Source organism: Glossina fuscipes, unplaced genomic scaffold, assembly GCF_014805625.2.
Source record: "Glossina fuscipes isolate IAEA_lab_2018 unplaced genomic scaffold, Yale_Gfus_2 3, whole genome shotgun sequence".
In the NCBI taxonomy this organism is placed as follows: Eukaryota; Metazoa; Arthropoda; class Insecta; order Diptera; family Glossinidae; genus Glossina; species Glossina fuscipes.
The window spans coordinates 13526758-13550022 of record NW_023998417.1 but is presented as its reverse complement, the minus strand read 5'-3'; the positions used below and the strand labels follow the sequence as shown (position 1 = coordinate 13550022).

Genomic DNA, 23265 nt, shown 5'->3' with positions numbered 1-23265 from the left:
TAAACTATGAAGTGTTTTAAGCGGATTTTCTTGTTTTTTGGTGAAAAGCCAGTTGCGTTAGTCCTAAATAATCTCTCTCTTTCTCATGCCCTGCTGCTTTTTCTCGCTGCTTACTTAATTTAACATTGAAAAAATCCAATCCATGTTTTCAATATTTTTTAAAAGATTGAAGCAAAAAAAATATTACCTCCAATGAAATAAAAAAATTCGTTGCAGCTTTGACAAAAAACGTCAAATACACATGTATGGGAAAAAGGCGAAAAAGTAAATAACCCTGAACGAACATCGCTTTCAACTTCTAAAGTCTAAACAAACAATTTCAGTCAATTACATCGTTGGAAAGTTGTAAACACAAACAACATACTATCACTTAATTGGATAATGGTCCATAAAAAGTTTTTATTCAAATTTTTTTATCTCATATTTATAAGTAAAAAAAAAAAACAACAACTTTGAAAGGTTTTTTTTACCTTGAAAACAAGTCAAAAGCGCAAAATGTTAAAATCAACTAACTACGCGACTTACACTAGATACTGTCGTAATAAGTAATGCACATCCCAAGCAGCAATGTCCACGTAGACGACAACAGCCCTTCGTAAGCTGTTAACAGAACGTTAAGCCGGACGGTGCCCAGAAATCACGTTATTCTTCCAAACGACCTTAAACAAGAGCTTAGATACCCCGATAATACTTGCAGAAGTCAAATCTGGTTATTAACTCTCAATAGGCTGGGGATTCGTGGACAAACTTTAGCACATGCACAAGTGTGCAGCTTGTCAACCTGACGCGGGTGATATTTGCGAAACTTGCATAATAATAACACTTGCAAGCTTTATACAAAGTGAATGACAAAATTAACATACCCCCAGATTGTGTATGAAAAGTTGATGTAGTACTAGTTGAATGACTGACTACCTTACTATTTGATTTTGCCAAATGTCGTTAGGATAGCAAAGAAGCAAGCCAGCAGAGTACACAACATGTACAGCACCTTTGACAAGCAGCCACATTCATAATAATCAACAAGTTGCCAATGAAACAAGCGCAACAACATATCCATCAAGCATATCCAACATATCCAAGTATGAAAGAGCATCTTTTGCAACATAATACGGTTGGATAGAGAACGTATATTAAACATTATGAAAATAAAAGACGGCCTTAAACTTGTGAAGAAGATACTGCGAAAATCCGCAGATGAATCTATAAAAGAATTACATTAAAGTTGAATAAACTGCAGTCGAACACAATAGCTACACGTAATCGCACATGCGATAAAAGTATTTAATATATAATTGAAACGATAAACGGTGTGCAAGTGCATTAAATTAAATCAAAAACATATATATATATATATATATATATTTGTATATAGGCGATTTTGATTAACTTTACGTAACCAAAGGATTAATAAATTTTTATATAAATTCAGTACAAAATATCGCAAATAAAGAGAAGAAAGATAATTTCATGCATTATAAGGAAAGTGTAAAATAATAAAGAAAAATGCTTAAGAAAAAGCCATTTCCCAACAAAACGCCACAATTCTGTTTAATCGGTGTTTTCCTAATATCTTGGTGTCTACCGAATGCTCGAGCTATTATCGGCAATAAAACCACATTAACTTCCGCCTCACCATCAGCCTCATCTGCAAATGCAAAAATTCGTACTGTTCTACGTCTATACGATGATTGCACACAGGCCACAGACGGCATTGTTGCGTGCCTTAAAAGAAAGGCTATATCCTTTCTTGAACGTATTTATAATGTCGATGTATTGACAATAGCTGACGGTGTGAAATTTGTCCGGCTACCTACAGCAAAAGCATTACGTTCAGCATTCAATGAAAATGACTTCAACTCCTCATTATCGCGATCGTCAAGAGATCGCGATTGGAAATTAACGCAAATGTTGATGGACCGTTTACGATATTATTTTGAAGGTCATTCGTTGCAAGTCAAGTTACCGCCACTCACAACAACACAAGTTAGTCGGGGATTAGAGGAAGGTAAGTGAAAAACAAGCAAGTCATATACACCTCGGACGTGTTTGTTGGGGGGGGGAACCAAACACGTAATTACGTAATAAGGAATGATATCTCGGACTAAATTTCCATTAGACAAGTTTCCTAAACGAAAGTGCTCGATATATATAAATTTACCAATCATATTGCGCGTATGTGTATGTGGTCACCTATATTGTTTGTACAACTTTAGCTAATTATAAGGATAGGAAATTATACTCGGCCATGCTCGCCTATTTTTCTAACCACCGGCGTTGCAAACATATCCATCAAATGAATGTACGTCCATCCCTCAGTGGCCGACCTGAAGAGCTCTGCCCAATAAAGGCGATGGCTCTAACCCTTGGACATAAAAAGTAGTGGAAGCCGTTGCTGTTAGGTTAATTAATTACTTTGCAAAAGGGCTTCTTTCCTGCGATTTCTGGCAAATCTCGAAAAATCTTTGCTTTTTTAGCAGTACCGGGCGCACTTCATCCCCCTTATGATTTAGAGGTCTTTTGGTTTTTTGTGTTTACCCAAGGCACTATGATTTACTACTTGTCTAGAAGTCATTTATTCGGAAATTAAAATAAAAATATTTCAACCTAACGTCGCTTTTACTTATCAAGGATTAATTATGAAATGTAAATCATATTTGCGAACGCAGGAGCATAGTGGGATAACAAGCGATCATATTATCTAACAGCTTACTTGCTTCCAACCCAACTGTTTTTAAAACCTACTCCAATGATAGTTCAAATATGATTTCAATATATCTTCATATTCAAAAAGCTGTTGTCCCTATGCAACGTTGTAATCACTGCAGCATCTCTAGCATGCGTTTAAAGTTTGCATCCAAATTTTTCGTTAAAATCACTTTTCCTCTTTGTCTGTCCTTCAATTTGATTAAGACGTAACTCGAATAAATAGCGTACAAGATTTTCTATGCTATCGATAGTTGTACAATGCATCATACAAATAATTTCAAGGAATACTCAAACATGTGAGTTATTGAAAATTTCCCCATTGAAGTCAAACTTATGATGAAATAAAAAGTAAAAAGTTAATTTAAATGCCAAGATTGAATTCAAGTGCACAATGAGAAACTTGGCAACTGCCCAAGTGTATATAGAACTCACACATCTATTGTCTTATGTTAATTCTGGGCGTATTTGGTACGAGAGTTTATCGAAGGCGCGAAGGCGAATTTCGGATTGCTTCAATCGCAGGTCGTTGTTCTTCTACGTGCTGGGCATAACCACACCTAAGTTCAACCAAAAGCATAGTTTGGCATAGTTTGGCATAGTTTTTCTTTTCACTTTTTACGAGTTTGCGAATCTCAGAATCTCTTATTATTTTTGCACGTGTGTGTTTGATATTATAAAATAAAACAAACACTCACTCGCTGCGAGCGGTCGCTACTTTACTAAACTGAGTTTAAGTAATTTTCAAATTTTCTTGCTTGATATCTAAGATCCATTAATGGTGGCACAAGAAAGCGAGGCCAGAGACCAAACAATAATAATAATAATAATAATAACAACAATAATACCATACAATGTACACAATAAAATGTACGTTGACACAGGGACAATCAAAATGCGGGGCAATAACACTTGGAAATGAAGAGAAAATGAAAAATTTCAAGTACATTTTTGTACAAATAATAAATAGAAACATTTTCCCAGTTGAAGTTAATTTATAATTATAGCGTAGTGCTCGTTATAGTTAATGCCATGTGAACGAATTGAATGCCATTCAAGTGATAATAACGTGAGCTAGAAAGTGAATTAAAACATATGCCACGGCTCAGAGATAAGTCTAAAATTCAAAAAAAAAAAAAAAAAAAAAAAAAAAAAAATAGAAAAACAATATTAATGTGTATGCGTGAGTTCATAACAAAAAAAATTAAGCGTGTACCTTATTAATTAAAAGTAAACATGAGATGAAATGATTGAAGCGACTTGTCTGAGCCATACATACATAATTATTTTAATGAAATGCAATGTTATTGCATTACATGATTACATACATGCGGACACATGCGAGTGTGTGCTCAATTAATGATGAGAATATTTTCTTTCCTATTTTACTTGTAGGTCGTGCTAAAATGAAGAAGATGATGAGCATGCTAATGATCGGCGTCGCCACAAAAATGATGAGCATGATACCGATTGCGATGGGAATGTTATACATTTTAGCCGGGAAGGCTTTGATTGTCTCTAAAATAGCTTTACTGCTCTCGGGTATAATGGTTATAAAGAAATTGATGTCCAGTAAAGGAGGTTCTTCCGGTGGAGGATCTTCAGGCGGCTGGCCATCGGGAAACGGTAATGGAGGTGGTGGCTATGGTTGGCCATCATCCGGCGGTGGCGGCGGTGGCGGTGGTGGCGGTTGGGATCGACGTTCCATTAATGAGGTAGCGGCCCAAGATATCGCTTATCGTAGCTACAGTCGACCATATCAAAGTCAACAAAAATCGCAGCAACTTAAGCAGCAGCAATTAAAACAAATGCAACATAAGCAGCAGAAGCCAAAAAAATAACTTTTAATGATCAGCTCTTAGACGCGCTATTTTCGATATGTAAAATAACAAGCAAAACTTGTTGTTCAACACTAAGTATTAAGTATTAATAACTAATTAGTTTACCTTTTAGATAATGTTTTATTATTTATTATTAAAAAAAGATCTAAGATTTAATTTATTTATTTTTTTAACTGTATATGATTTTTAATTTACGTTTACCATTTTCATTTTACTTTTTTGTGATTAAACATTAACGTTATTATGAATCAAAATGATTCGTATGAATCGAACCGATTCTTTTTTTCGATTCTTTTTCGATTCGCTTATATTGTTGAGATATGCACAAATTCGCCTAAAACTTCGTATAACTTAATGTCAATACAATCTATTGCAAGTAGATAGACATAACCCATAATCCATATTCATGCAAAGGCATATATATATATATATATGTGTTGTTACGTTTGTGTGCTTATATTAGGCTGTGTCACTTACGCAACAACGAAATGAACAAATTCTTCATAGGCGCTTCTTGTAAAGTTAATTATTTTACTATTTCTTCTCCTCTCTCTCACACTTTTCGTGGTACTTATATGTCACGTGCGCTTTTCATACATTCATTTACATATTTACATATTATTATTATGATTGTATTTGAATTTATATAAGTGTGCGTGTATATTCCTAGAAACATAATAATACCGTTTTTCCCCCATTGGCATCGCTTCATTTACTTTTACACGCTATTTTCGCACACAATTCTATTATTCTAGCATGAAAGCAATAGAAATTTTAACAAGAGCCGTTGTTTCCTATTTTCTTTTGCAATTTAGAATTTTTTTCTTTTCTCATTTACGTTTTTTTAATTAAACTTTACTGTTTTCAGTTCAAGAACAAATACTTTCTTGCATTTCTTCTTTTTTTTTTTTTTTTTTCTGTTGTTCTTTACAACAACAATATAAAATAAATATTGAAAATATCATATTATTTTATATTATCTTATTTAGTCGATATTGCAATCAATATGCACAAGAAAAGATCATAGAAGGACATTCAATCGTGCGAATAACCAAAATAGATCGCTCTGCCCGAATGTGTTGGTAGAAAAATGCTCCAAAATCTTTAAAGTCAAGACTAAAAGTTGATAATATATTATTAGAGACCTATGGGAATTTTTTTATGAATACCTTCTTCCTGTTGTTTGTCAAGCACAAAAGACATCCAAGTGTCTTCCAAATAATTCCAAAAGCAATAGGATGAGAATGTTTCATTATAATTTTTGTAGCCAATACCGACGGACGGACGCGTATGAATTTCTGACTTCTGACAAACTGTATAGCCAAACCAACTTACCCAAAAAAATAGTAGTAGGTTATCGATCCAAGTGACATTTAATTGATTTAATAAAATTCATTTATTTGATATTAGAAAAATATCTTGCTCTCTTACTCTCTACTAAGCGTTTTACAGGAAAAATCATCCACCGGTTTGTTTAAATTTATGACTAAAACTTAAATTTGTAACTAAACTTAACCAACCAATTAAAGTCCACATTTAAGACATATTTGATATTGAATGCTCCCGCTAAATATGCTTTAAAATTTATTGCTTAAATGTTTTCAGAAGAATCTAAAACGAATGCTTGGTGTTTTTTTTTTTAAATATTTACGGTTTGAAATTTAACCTTAAACTACAGCTGCATGTGCGCAAGTTTCAGTAAAACGCGAGGATGTAGATGCGAAGCTAAAGACAGAACTCACTTTCTCGCACATGCTATGCGGTTGCAGAAAGGCCGCATATTTATGGCTTAGGCTGCGAAGCAATCTATTCACTTCCTAACAACTAAGTTTATGAGCGCAATGACTTTATTTATTTGTCTGATTTTCATATTTTTCTTTTGGATTTTGTTGTGGAAATGTTGCCAGCGAAGTGCTCCATCTTGTATAAATAATAATTTTTGTAAATATGCTACAAAAAAGAAACAATTTTGAAAAATTTTCTTTATACAGTCATTTATATGCTGTTTCCGCGCGAAAGCTTAAAATACAAATTATAGGAAATAAAGATGACAGATATTCAGTTATATATCTAGATGCTTAGATAGATTAGCAATTTTGTAGCATTGTATTTGAATGAAACAGATACTTTATCTTATAGCTTCAGTTTCATTGTGTATGACGGATTTTTTTTTGCTTGTAAAAAGCACTTACATAATAGAAATCTGCATTAAGCTATTACAGAACAGTTATAAGGTTACCAACAATGATTTTTATGGAGCACTATCCTCTTCCAATGTAAACATAATTTTCGGTTGTTTGTCTCCTATGAAGAATTTCTTTATAATCAAGCAGAAATTGTAAGTTGCGGGCAATTGAAGTTGGCAAACATTTTCGTTTACCACGTCATTAAATGGTCTTTTCTTTAACAACAAAAAGTTTTCTTTATGTAAAGAAGTTTTGCTTTCAAAATTTCACAAACAAAAAAAAAACTTAATAAATAGAAAACTACTTTCCCTTAAAATTCAAAGCGTAAACCTTCACAAAATTAATATCAAGTCCGGCAGGCTTAATCCGCAATTTCAGCCAAACAAAGTACACACTAATCATAATAATATAATTTTTCGTCTTTTAGATTGTTAAACCGTGGCTTAAATTTATCATTCATTCGTTAGGCGTGTTAACCGCAACCACAAGAGATTTTACATACTTTTCAAAGATAAAAAAATATCTTGTATCACTTCCATTATGACTAATTTTCTAAGTTTATTTATATAGTTTGAAAAATCTTTGTTAACCATTCAGTCGGTGTTTTAAGATCTTTAAAAAAAGAACAAACAAAAAGGGAGCTTTGCATTTGCAGTAAAATAAAATATTTAAAAATATCTTAAGCACAAGTCTTAAACGTTGATAATGGCCATTACTTAAATAACCTATAGCTGCTTTATACGAATATTCGAAAAGGAAAATCTATATTGTGAAATGCAATAAAACACGGAAAGCAAAATTTAGCTCCGCCTTTCACTTCTCTGAAATTTGCAGTTCGTTTACATTTACAGCCTGCGACGGCGTTTTTTTTGAAGCAAAACCAAACATTAAGGTCACTTAACAACTGGCCTCACTAGCATCTTGGCAGTAAGAAAATTGTTAGAAATTTATTCAACCAGAAAAAAACAAATAATCAGATGAACATTGACAATCATTGAAATGATTTGGGAGGAAATCCAAAGAACAATTGTTAAGTGTTTTGAAATATTAACCACATCTTTGATACGACACAGAGGGTTGGCTACGTACAAAAGGGCAAAATAAATGTGGCTTTCTAAAAAAAAAAATAAAAAAAAAAAAAAATAAAAGAAAAATGAAAATTGTTTCTTTATGTAAAAGAATTGAAATAATGGCACAAAATAACATTCAACATACTTCTCTTTCATTACTGGTTCTGTTAAATGGCCATAAAGAAATTCTTTAAAAAGCCATTCAACCGTAAAAGAATAAAGGACAGAAAACATCTTATTAGCTAACGCTCACTACATACATATAAAGCCATTTCATAAAAACTGAAACGTTCATAGAAAACGTCGTTACTTGAATGCAAACACTTAACGGATAATGATCGACGGTCAGCCAATAGCAATAACAATCATCGTTCAACTGGAATTCGTGATATATTTTACTATAAAAGGAAATTTAGCCTGTTTCAAGGAGGAGGAGGACATGTTCAAGCGTTATATTCAAATCGCAATTAAATTAGTATGTGTGTGTTTGATGCTCAGAAACAATTTAGAAATTCCTGGAACATTTTCTCTTAATACGTACTCATCAAATATCCCAAGTGAAATAAAAATTTATGATAACAGAAGAGAAATTCCCCATCGATCAGCAAGAAATTCCCAAAGCAATAAAACTGAACATATTATTAAGCACACAAGGCAAACATATGAACAAGGAAAGCAGCATACAACCAAGACAACAACTAATGCCAATCATAACAAATTGTGGTTGTCCTCAACCGAAAGTATACAACGAGAATCCCTAAGGCGGGCACCGAAGGAGTTGAATTTTGCATATGTGCTAGAGCAACGTGGCAAAGGACAAAATTGCTGTGTTTATGAACATCTGCATAATGCCAGCATGAATGGGAAGTCATCGCTGTCAGGTGTAAAGAAAGTCGATAATAACTCTCACGATGTGAATATCAATAACTTGAGGTTAACTGAAACGGTTTTAGCCTTGCATCACGCTTTAGATAAAATAAGCAAATTCTGTGCATTTCTAAAGCAACTAATTGTCCAGAAAACCCATAGTCGTTTCAATGAAAGCGGCAGCATTAATGATGGTAAGCGAAACTAATAAGATAATCTATCACTTAACATCATGTGAACGAATACTCACAATTTATTACCGCTAGTAGAATAAACATGCATTTAGTAATAACTGTACCGTTATGTTGAAAAATATTTTCATTTATCTTATCTTTGATTGCATTTTATCTTTCAGTCTACATCGATAATAAGCTGATACCCTCTGACACCTTCATAAGTGATGACAAGCAAGGGAAACAATTAAAGGACGCACATGCGGCCTCTTTAAAAGAGGATTCCCGCCACAGTTACAAAAATAGCAAAACCTCCTCACCAATATCAACTTTATCGATACTTGCGACGGATGCTGGGCATAGGCTTGAAGCTCGTAAATTGAGAAAAGTGAAAAAAAAATATCGCAAATTTTTATTTCCTCTACTTCTGGCTTATAAGCTAAAATTCTTCACGCTAATCCCAGTGTTAATCAGTGGTCTAATCCTGTTGGTAGCCTCCACTGGTTTAGCCGGTTTCTTCTTTGCCCTCTTTACCGCAGTGATGAGTTTAAAGGGCACTGGTGGGAAAGCAGTTGTCGTCCAAGAATATTAATTAACTTTAAAGAATTACTTTATTCTAATGAAATAACTCCTATTGTTTCTTCTGAACTTCGTCTATCTGACTTTAGGAAAGGAAAAAATTCAAGTCAACTATTTTTGAATAAAATTCAATCATCATTGAAAGACAATTCGAACGTCTTCATATCCGGCAACATAAAATATGCAAACTAAAGTGTTTTGTGTGCGTGCATGCCTCGAAGTATATACATGCGCCAAACATATGCTTTTAAGTAAAAATCGTATAACAACTGATAATTATAAAGCACAACAAACCTATAACACTGAATATCGCGGAAAATCATAAGCAAAGTGAACTGCACGGAATTAATTAACCACCAACATCACGTTTAGCGATAGATCATCCATGCCATAGACCTGAAAAATTGGCATATGTTGCTTTCATAACAACACGCACACACAATCGGGCAAATATTTTCTATTATAACAGATACTTGGCTGCGCATCTAATGGAGGTGCAAATTAGTAGCAATGGAGCGTAAAGAAAACACAAAAAAACACAACCAAAAAATTATATAAACTTGTTTGGAAATAGATGAAACAGTCGCTCACACCGCCCGTTTGCACACCCTACGCGAACTAAAATGTATCTATATTTATACGCTTTTTTATAGTCAAAGTTTTCAGGGTCGCAAGAGCCATGCTTTAAAGTCAGGCGGAGAAGAGGAATGAATGGAAAGAAAAAATGGATGGTCTTTGAAGAAATTGAATAAGTCTTGACTGGATTACTTATGCACTGCGTTTGCTCACTTTCTTTCACTCGCAAGCGAAAATGTCAAAACGCGTAAACCGGAATTTACGCGCTGGGGGTTGGAGTGAGGTGGCCCCTAGAAAAATACTCTTGAACATTTAGTTTCGCTCCTTTTAGGGGATCAAAATAAAGTGTAAAATATAATTCACATTGTATTTGAAGTAAAAGTTATTTTTACGAGTAGGTGGAGGTTGATATATGATAAAAAAAAACTATCTCTTAACTCCTATATGGAAAGTAAGTAATTTCTTAGTCAAAGTCAAATAAAGGGCATAGCCACGTTTTGAAATAAATTTAGTCAAAATTTATATTACAGCGCAGCAGGTAAAACTTCCAATGAAGTCGAAAAAAAGTTGTCTTTTTATTCAGCTAGAAACGAGACGTGTGTAGCACAAGCTTTTATTCTGTAAAGCAACAATGCCGTATTATATAGACATTATCTGATATTTATTGTTCGTTTATTATTGTTTATTATCCACCGTTCTAAACATTCATTCTTGTTGGAATTTATTGAACTTTAACATTGTTGTTGTTGTCATGACTGTTGTTGGTTGTGGCTTAAAAAAAATCAAGTAAAGGCATTTCGGTGTTACATATGAATGAATAAAATGAGGATACATGAGGACGACACAAACTGAAAACGAAATTTTATTGTTTTTGTCTTCACTAGGGCATACGGGCATATGGCGACCAAATACTATGTTAATCAGTAGAAAAAGTATTTGCTATAAAGTATCTACGTAATCAAGTTTCACAAAATTTAAGAAAGAGGCGCAAGTTAAATATTTGTGCAGCTATTTTTCAATACTTTATTTTGCGTTTTAAGAGAAGACGGACAGTGTGCACAATAATTCTTAACATTCACAGAAAGGGTTTACCTTTATATAAATTCGTTTCACCGTAGTAAGTATTTTGTGCGTAGCTATCTTTCGTGCCGTCACCACTGCCGTAAGATGAGTATTTCGCACCGTCCTTTACAATCATAGGAATGTATTTATGCTGACTTTTCTTATAAGGTTGAAGGTCCACAACTTCACTGGCATCCCATGCCTGGTCTTTCGCCAGCGTAAAAGTACCCCCGCGTATCCGAAAAGGCACTGCCTCAGATTGTGGCAAGTAAATCAAGTCAAACCGTGTATTATCCTTTACTGGTTCGCTAAAAAACCATTTCAAGGCCAAAAATCCCGTAGCGACTAAAGCGATTTTACTCAGGGCTAACGCAGAAGTGGATATAGCCGTCAGCACTTTCAGCATTAACGGGATTAGTATCAGTTTAGCCGCCAAGACACCCATTAGCAAAGGCATCGCGAACTTGTGTAATTTTTTGTAACGATGTGACTTATGAGATTTATGGCGTCCTCGTAAAATAAACGATAATTTTGATATTCAAGTAAATTCATCAGAACGCTAGTAAATAAATACCTCCTTGTAGTTCGTTGGACGTGCGATCCATCAAAATAATATTGTTATATTCTTCCGGTGCAGGCGTCCGAGTTACGAGTTCGGTATTAGAAATATTTCTTAAATTTATTTCCATCTGAATTAATAATAAATTGTCATTTTCAATACTAGAATTACTGCTTATTGCATCAAATGTTCGCACCTTCGCCAATTGTTGACTTATACAGTAACAAACGATTAGGAATCTTAAGGAAAACATATTACGGTGAAGCCTTCCGTTCATCGAAAAATTAAAAAAACAATGACTTCTAAACGTTGAAAGTTCTTAACTCTGACTAAATCTTAAGAGATTTGAAAAGTTTATTAAATTTTTTACAAGCTCTTGAATGATTGTGTAGACAATGTTCAGCAAGCAACATAATTTATGCGAAACTTTTCTACATTTGGTTGCACATGGTTGCATTGACTAAACTAACTAAAGCAGCAGCAGAGAGAATAGCCGTAAGAACTTAAAATATGCAGTGTACACATAGAACAAGAACAAGCAAGAACAAACTTTGTTTGCAAAACCCAAAAATAATAACATTTAACAAAAAAATTCTAACGTTTGTGCTGAGTGAAACGAGAATTCGTTGAATCAATTTGCAGCATTCGCATATCCACATCCCAAATGATCTAAATCCGTCATGTGCTCTCTACGGAGAAAGGCTTGGGAGAACCTCAACAATTTATTCAGCGAACTTTTCACCGGCTTCTCAGAACTCCATCAGCCCTTATCTCAATCCTCAATAAATTTTTCATGACCCGATTGATGTACATATGGTCTTTAGGGAGTTTTTTTTTTTTATACCAAATCCGCGCGAGTGGCTAAGAACAGCGATTACAAAGTCAGTGTTCGGGGGTTCAGCTGTCAAGTGCTGTTGAGTTTTGGTCGTAGCTACAGTGAGTGCTTGGTCGGTAAAGGCAGAACAGTTATCGCCTGCGCGCCGAACTACTAGGCTGCGAACAAAAGCTGAAGATTGTAAAGAAACATTAACTTGCAAAAAGCCACACAAAGCTACACCTATTATTTGTTTGAATGAACATTTATTTAATGCGTCATAGAAAGTAAGTAATTGACTCATATCTTGTTTTACTGACAGATATCGTACAATAAGAACCGAACAAAAGCAAAAATCTTTGACTTTTTTCCCTTCAATTATTGTAAGGTTATGCTTGAGGGAGTTGAAAAAATCTTAACTAAACATATAAGAGAAGTTAAGTTATTGTGACAGAAATTAAATCTTTTTATGGCTGTCACCCAAAATTAGTTATATCGCTCAAGTTGATCTATTAAAAACACTTCAATTACCTATATAATGAGCAACGAAACTAATAGCAGCCACGATATAAAGTCACGATGAAGTTTTACTTAGGAAAATAAAAATCCTTCAGTGAATGGGGTTTTGATTTTTCTAAAGCACTCACAGCTTGGGCTGCGGAGTTACAGCTTTTTAAAAATATGAGTAGAATCATTAGCGTTTTCACGGCCAATGAAACAAGAGTGTCAATGGTTGCGCCAATTTATTAACCACCGGCCCTTCCTGCGCTCAGAACAGCTCTGCCATTATTTCGTGAGGCTTCTCGAGAAGCCCTTATAAGAATTGAATCTTGTTGGTAAATATTCTGTGTTTCTGTGCTTAAAAGACGATCGCGTCATCGAGAACGTAGTTTTTCTATTCATTTCAGGTAATCGTTGTCAACTTTCTACCGGGAATGCACTTTTCTTTTAAATTCCGTGCGAGGGTTTTCCTATAAAATGACTAAGAACCTCTACAATTTGCTAGTTAATGCTGCTGTGGCCGAAGATTTATTAATAAAATTTTCTTTTTCTTTCCCTTTTCTAGCAAGTTTTAAGTCTCTCTTTGGCATGTTTGGTCTCTTGGCAATCAGGGAAATGTCTTTATATTATTACAATTGTTACTGTCTTTTAAGCTTTCACAACTAACTAATGTGGTTTAAAGAAATGTTTGTTTATATTATAAAAAAAAAAAAAAAAAAAAAAAAAAAAAAAACATATACGTATCTAATTTGTAATAGAAATACCAAACTGTAGCAAACTTAATCATGTTAAATGCGACGGATTTTCACTTCCATTGAAGATGAAGGCTTTCAGTTATGGCACGAGTTCAGAGTGAATTAAGTGATTATGTGAATCCAGCAAATTTCAACAACAAATGAATACATTTGCTATGATTGTATTAACCAAATGATGTACATTTTGTTACTTTACGAACTCATTTTATGAACGCACTACACAAAAACGACAAATTCAAAGCAAGTGAAAGTTTTATAGGGCCTTTGCTTTAAGATTTGCCATAAGTAAGTAAGTAAACATGTGTAATATTAAAAATTTACTGGTTTTTTTTTTTTGTTTAGGTATGTCTTTTTGCATTTGTGTATCTGTGTGTGTGTGTGTGTGTGTGTGTGCGTGTACTCACACCCCACATAAAAATGATATTTAAAAAAAAGTCAACAATATTTTTACATGTATTATAAGCGAAGCTCAACCTTAAATTTGAAACTAAGCGGCTAACCTATCTGTTTGCATTGATCGTTAAATGGCTTTCTGACGCAAGTAGTGAAATTGTCACGGTTAGACAAAAATACAAGTGTCAAAGTAAAGTTGATATCGCGTATGTGCTTAACATGTATGGATATGGATCTATGTGTGCATAACCGTATAGAAATTACATTTGATTTAGTTTTAATGTATGAATCAATGCTAAATTGAATTTGACGTTTTTTTTTTTGTTTTTTGTTTTTGTACATTTTTCTGTTTATTCATTTTGGTAGACAAAATAATATATATAAATTTCTGAGTAAGCCGTTTCACTTTCATCTCAAACAATATTCACTCGATACAAACGTTCACTAACGTAACTATCGTATGTGTGTTCGTTTAAAAAACAACAGGTTTTCATTATAACATTTTGTAAATAAATTTTAGAAATTCTTTACTTACGTATTATTGCTTAACTGCACTGCTGAGCTGGCTGCGTCCCCAAAATTAGGTCATTCCTGTTGAATATTAATTTTAAAAAAAAATAATGATTATTAATTTAATTTTTCTTCTTTTGAATAATTTATAATAAATTATATATCAAAAGGTTATTTATGATAATACTTTTAACAAGATCTTTAACAAGATCTTCAAAATCATACAATCACATGCAAGCAGCATAAGTTTTTCTTGAGAAATTTCTATACTTGCAATGACACGAAAAAGGTCCGGCCGCTGTAAATTTTTCCAAAAATTAATTTCCTTCTCACTGCCTCTAAGACCCCATGACCCAATGACCCCAAGAATGATTTCAAATACTGTTGTGGTCGTGGCATCAATTTAAATGGTCAATTATTGTAGGGCAGTACATGGGCACCTAAAACCTGTAATGGAACGAGTGACAGACGATTGCGACCAACAACTCAGGGGTCGTGGTTTCAAATCTCAAGTCTTAGATTCGAGTACTTTAAAACTTTAGTCTTTTAATCTCCCCTTACTCCCCTGGCTAGTAGGAATTAAAGTAATAGTAGTAGTAGCAATAGTAATAAGAATCAAAGAAAATTAATAAAAGGGTGTCAAAAAATGATCTCTGCCCATTCGAACACTCGCCAAACACACAAAACTAATATTTGTTGGAGGGGAAGCTGCGCTGTGGGAATGTGGATTAAATGATTTCACCTGTTTTTTTTCGTATTGTTCAAATTCGGACCCTTATCCGCGCTTCACTTTTTGATTCCCACAGCGCATATTCAACCACGCAATCGCGATATGATTCATTGAGACTGCTTTGAACACAATTTATTACATCATAATTATGCAAATCGGGATATTATTATTTTTCTTTTGTATAAATCTTGTAAATGTTGTTACAAAATATTCAGCCGCTTTGCGCATCTCTACCTTTGCCAGAAAAATTTCGTATATTATTAATAGGTTAAATGCACAAAACATACAGCCGGTGAAATTGATTTGCGTTTTCGTTACATTCGTGCGCGTACGCGTCCAAAAAGCAAGCAGCCGCATACGTATTTATTGAGTAATCACTTACAAAAACAAAAAAACATATTAAACAAATAAATGTAAATTAATTTCTGCCGACGCCAGCGTACGTACGTACGTTAGGCGCGTACAATTTTTTGGAAAAATATGCAGACAAATAAATTTTGCGATGACAGTTAGTTGTTTTAGGTTCACTGCAAAATTTGTTTGCTACGTATTTAGAAAAGTGTCAACTATAAATTTATGCCTTATGTGAAAGTAGTGCACTCCTCTCTTTCGCTCAACTCATTTTGTGCAGCTAATGCAAATGTCCCGATAAGTTCTAAGTGGATTTAGCCAAACCATTCTTTCTACTTATTATAAGCGGCTTTCCAATTGCAAAGCAAAGGCACGAAAACTGAATTTGATTCTTAAATAATGAGTGCAAGTGCGTTAAGGCAATAAAATATCAGAAAAGCCAATTTCCAAGTCTACGCAGCAAAATCAATGAAAAAACTTTGACAAAACGTGCATGGATTTTGAACAATCCAAAAAAAAACTCTCAAGGTCGACTAAGAAGTACAAGCATGGCTGTTTCCCATAGTAAACCGTTAGATACTTTTGTTGTACATGAATGAAAAAAACTCTGTCTCAGATTACTATTCCAACCATATATATATATGGATGTAGAGATTCTCTTTGTATACTCAGCACAAGGGGATGCGTGCCTACGCATACTTTTGGTGGGTGAGTGTGTGTTTGTTTTTATTTTGAACTAAACAAACTGGAAAGACGATAAAGTTTGAAAACCGGTCTCTTCTTGAAATACTTTGCTTTGTCATTGAACAGATCGCTTCCATTCCTATCTCGACATCATGTTTCGTACACCAACTCTCATGTCGAGCTTGACTCGAAGTTATATTATTTAAAATTATTGCTTGCCAAAGACTGAAGATTTTGTTATAAAGACGACTTTTTAGGGAAAGTCATTAAGGAGATAAAAAAAAAAAAAAAAAATGAAAAAAGCAAACGAAAGCCCAATAACGAGCATACTGTTCTGGTGGGAGAGAGTCCAAGCATGACTTCAATCATACTTTTCCATCTCTTTCTTATCAAATTTGTTTACATTAAAATCTTAATACTAGGATTTGTTTCGAAAACAAAAGGAAACTGTAGAGAAAATACAAACTTAAATAAAAGGAAACTGTACACCTTTTCCACGGCAATATACAAACTGAGATTATAAAGTGTGCCATACGTTTGAATGTCAAGAGTTGTCAGAGTATCGTGAACAGAATGCTAATGTTAATGTGCACTGTAGTGTGCCTTTTAATGATTGCAAAAAGCAAAGTTAAGAAGCATTTACTGATTAATAGAATGCAGAGCATGAACGAATATTGCGTAGAGAGTTCGAAACTCTCAACGCTCATCACACACATACTCTCTCCTCGTTTTTGGGCAATCGATCGGATTTTCGCGCTCCTTATCAAGACCTTATGTAGACCTTTCTGTTACGTCTTTTCATTTCCATTCGTTGCAAAATGCTCTTCTACTTCCATAGGTAGCTTACAAACTATTATTGTTAATAACGTATACGAGGGCGTGACAATCTTATCATGTCCCAATTATGAAATACATACTGTGTGGAAAGAAGCCATGTTTTTTTATTACAAGTGTCACAGGGTTCAATGATTCGACGCAAGCCCTAAAAAAAAATATCTTTCAGGTAATTTCGAGAAGATCTTTTTAAGTGAGGAAGCATAATACAAGAACTTAATACAGCTGTACATAGCACTTCGCTCGTGTAAATACATAGTTAAGTACAAATTGTTGAAAAAACTAAATGGATTCGTAATTCCGTTTGATTATTACTACAAGCGTACAAATTCCTTCTTTCTCGTCCTTTTTGTTTGCAAATGTAAAATAAACGTCTGTTTTAGTTAAATTTCTACTATTAAACATCTTTTCTTTGTTTTTTTCTATTCTACTAAGAACCCGAACGAAAATTGTATTCGTTTCAGGTCGAATCTTCGACTCCCTGCATGCCCCTTTTCTACGCTTTAAAAAGCCTTGCGAAATATTTGCATCAAATTTGGTTTCAACGTCTGTTTTAACATTCTATCCGTCGAAGGCTGGCTATATATAGCAATGACAGACGGTTATCGCTTATTGCATTATTTGCAAATTTGAGGCGCAAAACAACTTTCAGTTTTTTATCCTAATTACACGGTAAGTCATAAATTGAAGCAGTCTAGAATTCAAATAGCCTAAGTATTACAAACGAAGGACCAAATTTAACATATCCCTCCACTTTGGTGAAGACTACAGAGTAAGGGTTGTTTAGTGCATTCTTAAGCATTAAATCATTACAACGCAGAAGGGAAAGACAAGAAGAAGCAAGATTGCAAACAAATGTCTTAAGGAAATACACAAACATACGCAAATGAAAAGGTCATAAAAAACAATGAACGTCCAGCACCATTAACGCCAGACAGCTGCTCGCCTGTGTAAAGTAAATCATTTATAATTATTCAACACTTTTGCTTCATTAATTTGCCATCATTTCAAATTAAATTTTATTCCTCTAGAGATGAGAGAGTGCTCTTTATCTCTACAAGACAAACTTCGCAAATACAACAACATACACGCACACATAAATCGAATTGGCATCCTTTCCTTTTGAACACATATGGTTGTTTAAACCTTCTTCCACCTCATCTATTGTGCAAACAGAAAAGAACTCTATATACATGCATTATATTTCCTCCATTTATTGAAGGCATATTGCATTTCTCAATTTTGAAGTTAAGGGGAAAAAAAAAAAACTAAAAATTTACGCAATGTCAGGTGTGGGGTTCGAACCCACGCTCCCTCTCGGGAACCAGAGCTTAAATCTGGCGCCTTAGACCGCTCGGCCAACCTGACTTACAAATGTTCCATCTCAAGTTTCCATTTAATACTTTTTTCATTAAATAAAATTTCAAGTACCACAGCGATTTAAGTAAATAATATATATAACATTGTAAAAATGAAAACAACTATGAAAAAAGTGGAATTTTAGGGATATTTGTGTAAAGCAGCATCACTTTGCTATATTGAATGCCCGTTACGTTGACGATGTGTGACGAATTATAGACTCTTTTAAATGCTAGGCTAGTAATAGTAATAGTTTGTTCAACATGCAGATACAAAATTCTTAAAAAATTTTAAATAGATATTTACTGCGCCATATATTACGAGCTTATCGGGTCACTTTAATACCTTGACTACATGCAATAATAATTTGTATATATTAACAATAAGTTAAGAAGAGAAGAAAGTTGAATCCATCTTCTTTCCGTTAATGCTCTCCTGATGCTCCAGAGGCAAGGAAACGTCTTAATTTCCATGAAACAGACCTAGCGATCCAGCATAAGTGGCAATATTAAATTTGGCTTAATAAAGTATATGTAAAAACGTTGGACTTTCGATGTCGACGATCAGGTCAGATCTTTCTTTAGCTACTAAGCATGTAATTCGCTACTTTACTGAAGACATGTAAAATATACAAAATTTATTAACAATAGTCGGACTCTTGAAATCCACGGCAGTGTTTTAAAGAGAGCTCATCTGTACATTTGACGCAAAACGAAGCGAGCGGTTTACCTGACTAAAACCATCATCACTACTTTGAAACGCTATAGCGGGTAAGGGCAAACTACTAAATGCCCTACACAACCTCACAGGTATTTATATAACCACTTTCGAAGTAGGGTATTAAAGGGGAAGTAATCGACAAACGATCTTCAAAAGCGTTCGTCCTCGGACCAAAACATGTCGGTTTAACGAAGTGCATAAAGATGTCTATGAAACTGGGGCCTATTGGTTGAACACGATGAAAGAAAACCGACGAACAGACGGACAAGGTTGGATATTACAAAAGGTGAGTGTATTTCAGGCACTTTTGAGCGTTGCATACATCCGAACAAACTTAACATACCCTTGTGGCTATAATCTTGAAAATTTCAAACTATTTTTATGATAGAATCTATATACATAAAATTACACACTAGAAACGCTTCTTATGTAACCGAGAACGATGAAAATTAAGCAAATTTATTATTATAAGAATTTCAACGTAATCGCAATTGTTGTACAAACAAGAGACAGCACTAGTGTACCTCATGCCTGGGTAGGGTATTAATGGTCGTGTAGCTTCATTTACCGTTATGTACATTGTTTACAAGTTCACGCGAAGAGAAACGGAGAGCAACGAATTCCATTTCAACTGAAACGCACAAGGCTACTTCAAATTAGAAATAATATTGAATAAATGAATGAAATGAGTTTTTCTTGTGACTTTCTTTCTTTTCGTATTATTATGTTTTTGCCGCTTTAATGGCCGAGGCAAAGAAACTGTTTTTTACAAGAGTACGTTGTTTGGAAGAAACATTACTGAGGGCGAACTGAATTTTTGTTTGCTCTGACCAATAACGTTATTTACTTCCGCTGCTTTGTTAATATTAACATAATCGAAACAATGAGTTTCACAATACATATGACTGACTGACTGTTGTTTTGTAATGCTGCTGCGGCTGTGGCGACTTTTACTCTCCGAACTGAAGTTTGTTTCTTCCGTTCAATGCTTTCGTTTTCTTTTTACTTTATTTTCATTCATTTATTACTTTTTTTTTCTCTTTTTATTTATTTACTTTTTTTTTTTCTTTGTTAGTAGTGTAAACTATGTTGTAATCTTTGCATGAGTGTGAAATCATTTAAAATTTTACTTTTCAGTTTAAATATTTTTTTGGTTTTTTCTTTAACTTTTTTAGACGTCGTATATAAAGCGGCTGCCACAGATAAAGTTACATCAAATTTAACATAATCAGCAAAAGTATTGCACGCATATCTCAGATTCGGTCAATCATAAACGATTACAACTTGGATTACATCGATCTGATTAAAATTTACAACATCTTCAGCAAATATGAAAGCTTTTATAATTTTTGTGTTATTTAGTGTGCTAACGGCCATTAATTGTGCGTGGGCTGCCCCTAGTGTTGAAAATAATAAAATCGAAAATGACGCTTCATCATCTTCGAGATACGGAACGGCAGCCCGTTATTTGGGCTCTTGTTTCGAGCAAGACGACACAACCACTTGCTTGGCCGTTAAAGGCATTGTAGCCTTGAATCGTGCCGCCAAGATGAACAATATTATATTAACGGATGGTTTATCTCTTAAAAGGTGTGCTTAACTACCCGCATATGCATATCTCGAAGAAAGCAATTGAATGTAAAAGAATCATTAACAACAAGAATAGGGAAAAAGCATTCAAAGAAGTAGAAATCACGTAAAAAAAAGTCTACGAAGAAGAAAAATTAATCAAGTTTCATAAATGAATCGAAATTCAAAATTAGATTGATTTGAAATTTAAAAAAAAATTATTTCTTCGTTGTTGTGATTAATCGATTACTAGTAGTCATTATATATACGTGCTTTAATTGATTTGAAGACTTATCAGCGAGTCTCTTTTCTCTTCTTAGAGATCCTGAAAGTCCTGTACAACGCTTTGGCCGCGCCATGATTGAAAATGATATTTATGCTGAACTGCCGGAAAACGCTGAGGAACGTCAAGAACATTTGACAGATATGGCTGTTGAATCTGCCGCTGAATTCTTGTCCACTCATAACTTGGAAGTTAAACTACCAAAGGAAACCACACAGAGTCTGGCGCGAGCGCTAGAAGAAGGTGCACAATGAAAGCTTTTTGAAATTTTTCAACGAAAATTCTGTAACCGTTATTTTCTTCAGGTCGCGGTAAAATGAAAAAAATTTTAGGCCCTTTGATTATGGCTGTTGGTGCTAAGCTGTTCGCTGTAGTGCCATTAGTGCTGGGTGCTTTAGCCTTATTGACCTTTAAAGCTGTAATTGTGGCCAAAATTGCTTTAGTATTGGCTCTAATACTAAGCGGTTCTCGCTTACTTAGCGGTCTAGGTAACAAATCCGATGGCGGTTTGGGCGGTGCCTATAATTCGGCAGGTAGCTGGGCCGGCCCTGTAAACTCTGGCTGGAATGCAGCGGCTTCGTCATCTTATCCTTATGCTCGCAGTATAGATTCGCCGATGGATATCGATAACAACAAAGCCCAAGAACTAGCTTACTCCGGTCAAATAAACAATGTGCCTAATTAGGTGAAGCATTTTCCACTTATGAAACCAAATACTACGCCTTCACTTCGTCTATAGTTTATAGTTAATTTATTATAATTTATTATGTCGCACTTATTTAAGTATCGCAGTCAATGCTTTAATCTCTTACAAACGCATATACTTCAATGGATATAACTGCAATTAACTTCTAGATTCGAAAATAGTAAGCAGTGCTTGAAATGTAAATAAAATTCAATTTGAAAAATTCCTTTTGCGTAACTTGCATCTAAGATATAAATAGCTACAGGTAGCCGCCACGAATTGAAGCTTTACTATACAACGTCTTTACCAATGAAGTGTACAGCACTTCGACACTATTACTAATTGATTTGAAATTGCATCCAGAGCTTTTCTGAACAAACACGAAAGAGTTGCGCCATTTGTGTGTGAAATAAGCATTGAAGACATTCCTAAGGCGATTTAAACTTGGCAAAGGTGACGTAGCGTTTACATTCGTCTTGATTTTACTACATCTGACATCAACAACGCAATAAACTTTAAACTCAAACAGCCTATGTTTGCCGCCACAGATTGCTGAAGGGTTAATACAACATATCGGACATCGGTACAAGAGAATGCAGCTTTCCTACTCACGTAATTATGATTTCATCATTGTACACGCAGAGAATCATAACAAAAAGCCATAAAATAAATAAAAATGAAAAGAAAAAAGTTAAAAATATATTGATTTTGCATCTCTTTCTACTTTTCAATGGCGCATTGTAAGGCGCCATTCCTTTAACAGAGATCATTTTACGTTTTTATTCAGAATACTCTGAACTTCTTCGACTTATGTAACAGTGCCATAAAGCGTTCACTTCACAGAAATGGGATCAGGGGAGATTGAGAAGCACAAAAACGTTTCGTCGTTTTTTTGACGAGTTCTTCCTTAGTCCTTATTTCAGAGGTGAGAAACAAATCGCTCATAGAACTTAATTAATCCGCCATCTATTCCACAATCGAGTTCTCGTATATCCACAACACAAGGCCATCTTTCCATCTACTTTTCTTGAACAAATTCCCGCGAGTTTTGTTTTTCGTTCGCTCTGCATGCAACATGACTACATGTGTGCGAAACAAGCTATTATGTCCTGATTAACTCGAATGATTCTGCGACTCGAGAGTCTTCAAGTAATATTTATTGTTAGCACATCTTCTTTTTTTTGATGATCTCTTAAGTTTCCAGCAGAATGTGCAAAAGGTTCTATGAAGAATCGAAAATCGCCAATAATTCAACGAACAAGAACGAGTTCGGAACATTATTGAAACAATTTAAAATTTGACACTAATGTTTATTGATCGATCGAACAATCACATAATGTGTACATGTCCTCGTCAGTGTTAAATTCTGAATCGGGGCAAGCGTGTCTGTCTGTTGAAAGCATTATTCCGGTCGCCAAATGAAGATATTATGGCTTCAAAGTTGGCAAAAACATGGGA

The 23265-nt window shown here is 34.3% G+C and overlaps 4 protein-coding genes and 1 non-coding gene across 5 annotated transcripts; 3 read left to right on the top strand and 2 right to left on the bottom strand.

Moving 5' to 3' along the window:
• The first annotated feature begins 1506 nt into the window (after positions 1-1506).
• On the top strand, positions 1507-5042 carry LOC119634567. The gene is made up of 2 exons (XM_038028801.1): positions 1507-2008; positions 4102-5042. Exons 1-2 carry the CDS (start codon positions 1507-1509, stop codon positions 4545-4547), a joined length of 948 nt encoding a protein of 315 aa, XP_037884729.1. The 3' UTR covers positions 4548-5042.
• Positions 5043-7459: 2417 nt separating this feature from the next.
• On the top strand, positions 7460-9860 carry LOC119634624. The gene is made up of 2 exons (XM_038028884.1): positions 7460-8864; positions 9026-9860. Exons 1-2 carry the CDS (start codon positions 8138-8140, stop codon positions 9433-9435), a joined length of 1137 nt encoding a protein of 378 aa, XP_037884812.1. The 5' UTR covers positions 7460-8137; the 3' UTR covers positions 9436-9860.
• A 1213-nt stretch (positions 9861-11073) lies between these two features.
• LOC119634566 lies at positions 11074-11577 on the bottom strand (the record flags this gene model as incomplete). Its single annotated transcript, XM_038028800.1, has 1 exon — positions 11074-11577. A coding segment is annotated over one exon (504 nt), but the record flags the coding sequence as incomplete, so codon positions are not given.
• A 6898-nt stretch (positions 11578-18475) lies between these two features.
• Trnal-uaa lies at positions 18476-18559 on the bottom strand. Its single transcript has one exon. It is a non-coding gene; the product is annotated as a tRNA-Leu (tRNA).
• Positions 18560-20479: 1920 nt separating this feature from the next.
• On the top strand, positions 20480-22032 carry LOC119634628. The gene is made up of 3 exons (XM_038028889.1): positions 20480-20860; positions 21160-21365; positions 21428-22032. Exons 1-3 carry the CDS (start codon positions 20601-20603, stop codon positions 21805-21807), a joined length of 846 nt encoding a protein of 281 aa, XP_037884817.1. The 5' UTR covers positions 20480-20600; the 3' UTR covers positions 21808-22032.
• Positions 22033-23265: the final 1233 nt, after the last annotated feature.